Here is a 3,717-nt window from a genome sequence, read left to right as displayed (position 1 = left end):
TTATTTTATTGTTTTTTATGGTTTTTATAGTTTATTGTTATCATGGACATGTTGAAACATTGAGACAAGTAATGGTGTATTAATTTTTTTATTATTTCTCAACTCAGGAAGAGAAAATAAAATATTATAAATTCCTCTCTTACACTTAAACATCACCCTCTTTAACGTTCTCAATTTCCAACTTAAGTAATTATCCAAAGAAATCTTCAACCATGTATCTACTGATAAAGGTTTATCAAAAACCAGTTTTTTTGAGTTGTTTTTTTTTAAGACAAAAAGTTGTAATTATTTATTACAATTTTTTTGCATTATGTTATTAAAGTAATATCTGTTTATTAATTTGTACTTACTTATCAATGATTAGTAAATACAATTGTACTTTGTTTAAACCTTAGTTAATTTTCAGAATAAAACAGGAAATTAATAATGAGGAGAAGATGGTCGGGAGTGTGGTTAATCTATCATAATTATTTTTTATTCTACTAGATATCATGATCAAGATGGATATGTTCAAACTTTATGAGAAAATTAACGAGGTATTAACAGTTGACGTAGATTAAAATGAGGAGATGGTAGGGGGTGCGGTGAGCAAAAAAAATAAAATCACTAATAATCAAAAACTTATTTATTTATGCTGACGTAAATAGTTGACTATTAATATCGTTTGTATATTATTTATTTTATTTTAATATTTGATATTACGGTTGCGAAGCACACGTTCAAACGCCGAGTACTTTTCCCTCTGTAATTTCGTCACTTCCAATACTCGGCATTAGAAGTCTTAGTAGTCTGCCTTCTTTTTGTTGTTAATGTATTCTACCTCTTTTTATTGTTTTTTTATTATATCACGGATATGGTGAAACTATAAGACAATTAATGAGCTATTAATTGTTGACGTAGATTTAAATGAGGAGAAGTTTGTCGGGGGTGCGGTCCGCAAAAAAATCACAAATAAACAAAAACACATAAGTATTTGTGCCGACATTATAATAGTTGAGTATTTTTTTCGTTTGTATATTATTTATTTTATTTTATAATTTGATATTACGAAGGAGAATAAGTTCAAACACCATCGGATAATTATTATTCGTTTGTGGTATATTATTTTATTTTATTATTTGATATTTTGAAGGACGACAAGATCAAACACCACCAGAGAAGTAGTGCTTATTTTTGTTTTATTAGTCTACTTGATATCACGATCAAGATGGATATGTTCAAACACTATGAGACAATTAATGAGGTATTAGTTCTTGACGTAGATTAAAATGAGAAGAAGATGGTCGGGGGTGTGGTCAGCAAAAAAAAAAAAAATCACTTCCATTACTCGGCACTACAAGTCTTAGTTGTCTGCCTTCTTTTTGTAACAGTTTTGTTTGATATTATTTATTTTATTTTATAATTTGATATTATGAAGGTAACGCCTGTTGAACAGATTCGATACTTAGGACTCCATCTTGACAAGAGACTTACTTGGAATCCACACACAAGACTGAAACGACAAGAAACTGCTCGTAGATTCCGATTGCTACAACACTTACTTGACAAACGCTCTAAACTTCCCATTCACTACAAAAAATTAGTATACACTACAATAATCACACCAATTTGGACATATGGAATTGAGCTCTGGGGCTCCACCAAACCATCAAATTCTTCCCGCATCCAATCGTTACAATCCAAAATCCTACGTAAAATCCTTGATGCTCCTTATTACGTCACAAATAAACTCATTCATAAAGACCTTAACATCCCATTCGTTGCAGATTTGACCCAAACCAGATATGCGTCTTTTTATTCCAAACTCCTTAACCATCCTAACCCATTAATTCTTAACCTTTCATCATTAACAATCCCTGATAATCCTCCGAGGCGTCTGAAAAGAAGATGGCCACGAGACCTTCTAGTTTAAATTAATGTTTGAAGTACCACCAATGGGTGGTTCCTTCCCAAGATTTTCAAGTGTATATGAAACATACTACATATTTACTTATTGTATGATTTTGTACAGTTGTAAATTACAATAAATAAATAATTAAAAAAAAAAGATATTATGAAGGACAAGTTCAAACACCATCAGATATGTAGTGCATCAGATAGTTCGGCGTTGCACGTTATAATAGTTGACATTATCATTCGCTTGTGGTATATTATTTATTTTATTTTATAATTTGATATTATGAAGGAAGACAATTTCAAACACCATCGGATAAGTAATGCTTAATTATTTTATTGTTTTATTTGATATCACGATGAATATGTTTCGTTCATACACTATGAGATAAGTAAGGAGGTGTTCATACTTGGCCGTAAATTAATATGAAGAGGTGATGGTCGGGGTGTGGTCAGCAAAAAATTATTTATTTTTGCCGACCTTTCGACCTGAATTTCAGGCCTTCATCAGGGCAAAAAACAAAACAAAAAGGAGATAACAACCATCACTCAAAAAATCATAACAATAATAAACAAACATATTTGGAAATATACATAACTAAGAATGGTTAATAACGATAGAAGTAGTTAGTAGTTAATTGATAAAAATAGAAGGTGAAATATAATATTATAGAAGTAATAATTATACAAAATAAATCTTGAAAAATTAAAAATAGAGTGTTTTGAAGAAATAAATATAATGAGAGCTGAAGAAAATGTAAATAATAAGTAATGGACTAGGCATTATGAAAGGTGCCCTTACTATGGACAAACACCATCAGATAAGTAGTGCGTCAGGCAGTTCGGAGATTGCTCGCGGTGCACATTATAATGGTAGCTTTATTTTTATTCGACCGTTGTTTCTTATTTATTTAAATTCATTACTTGATACCTCGATCAGAAAATATTCATTCACTAAGAGACAAGTAGTGTGGCATACACCATGAGATAGTCAGCAATCAGGCAGTTTGCTCTCTTTCTATTCCCTCCCTCTTGGGCGTAGGTAGAAGGGAGCTGTGGCACCCCCCTCGATTTTGGGGGTAACACTATAATAAGGAAGGAATATGGTTGGGTTAACATCTCCACGGATCACAAGACCACACCTTTGAAGATATAAGATGGATATTGTAAAAATTTAAAATTATTTAAAATAAAATAAAAAGAATTTTGATCGTTTTTAAACTAAATTCAAATATAAAAGAGATTTTTATAATTTTCATCAATTTCTAATTCACAATTTCCATTAATTTCTAATTCACAAAATTCATTAATTTCAAATTCGCAATTAATCTTACCCTGTTACCTTCACGCAACGCTGTGTTTATTGCTTCCATTCGATCCCCCGTTTTGTTTAAATCACCCTTCATATCGGCTAAAACCATCATCAGCTCCTGTACTATCAGTTCACTGATAATTACATGATTATTTTCAGTGTTTGTTTCTACATATATAGAATCATTTCAGCGATCAAACCAGAAAGAAATTAAAAATTATTCAAAGAATCATTGAAAAATGAGTAGTTATGAATAAAAAATTTTAAAAAAAAATTTATTCAGAGATAAAATACTTTTATACAACTAAAATATTCAAATATATAATATGTGATGTTCTTAAACATATCTAAAAATATTTAAAATAACAAATAGCTCAAAATAAAATTATAAATCCAATTTTCAAAAATTAAAGTTTGGTTGAGTTGTTTTTTTCCCATTCTGATCTTAGTTCAGAAGATACTTCAGTAAAAAGTAAGTCCCAAGACCATAGATTGTCTTCCTGTAACAGAAA

At 30.1% G+C, this 3,717-nt stretch overlaps 1 protein-coding gene across 1 annotated transcript in view; it reads right to left on the bottom strand.

Annotated features, from left to right (window-relative positions):
* Window positions 1-3,521: 3,521 nt before the first annotated feature.
* Window positions 3,522-3,717, bottom strand: part of IFT43 (intraflagellar transport 43) — a 16,068-nt gene continuing 15,872 nt past the window's right edge. The window contains exon 7 of the mRNA XM_067050016.1: window positions 3,522-3,705. Coding sequence (XP_066906117.1) covers window positions 3,613-3,705 — 93 coding nt within the window. The 3' untranslated portion in view covers window positions 3,522-3,612. The remainder of the gene's footprint in view (window positions 3,706-3,717) is intronic.

The sequence above is a fragment of the Halyomorpha halys genome, unplaced genomic scaffold (genome assembly GCF_000696795.3).
Source record: "Halyomorpha halys isolate HHAL.00 unplaced genomic scaffold, Hhal_1.1 Scaffold416.1, whole genome shotgun sequence".
NCBI classification, from domain to species: Eukaryota; Metazoa; Arthropoda; class Insecta; order Hemiptera; family Pentatomidae; genus Halyomorpha; species Halyomorpha halys.
Note: the sequence above shows the minus strand (reverse complement) of the source record. Positions and strands in the feature narration are given on the sequence as shown.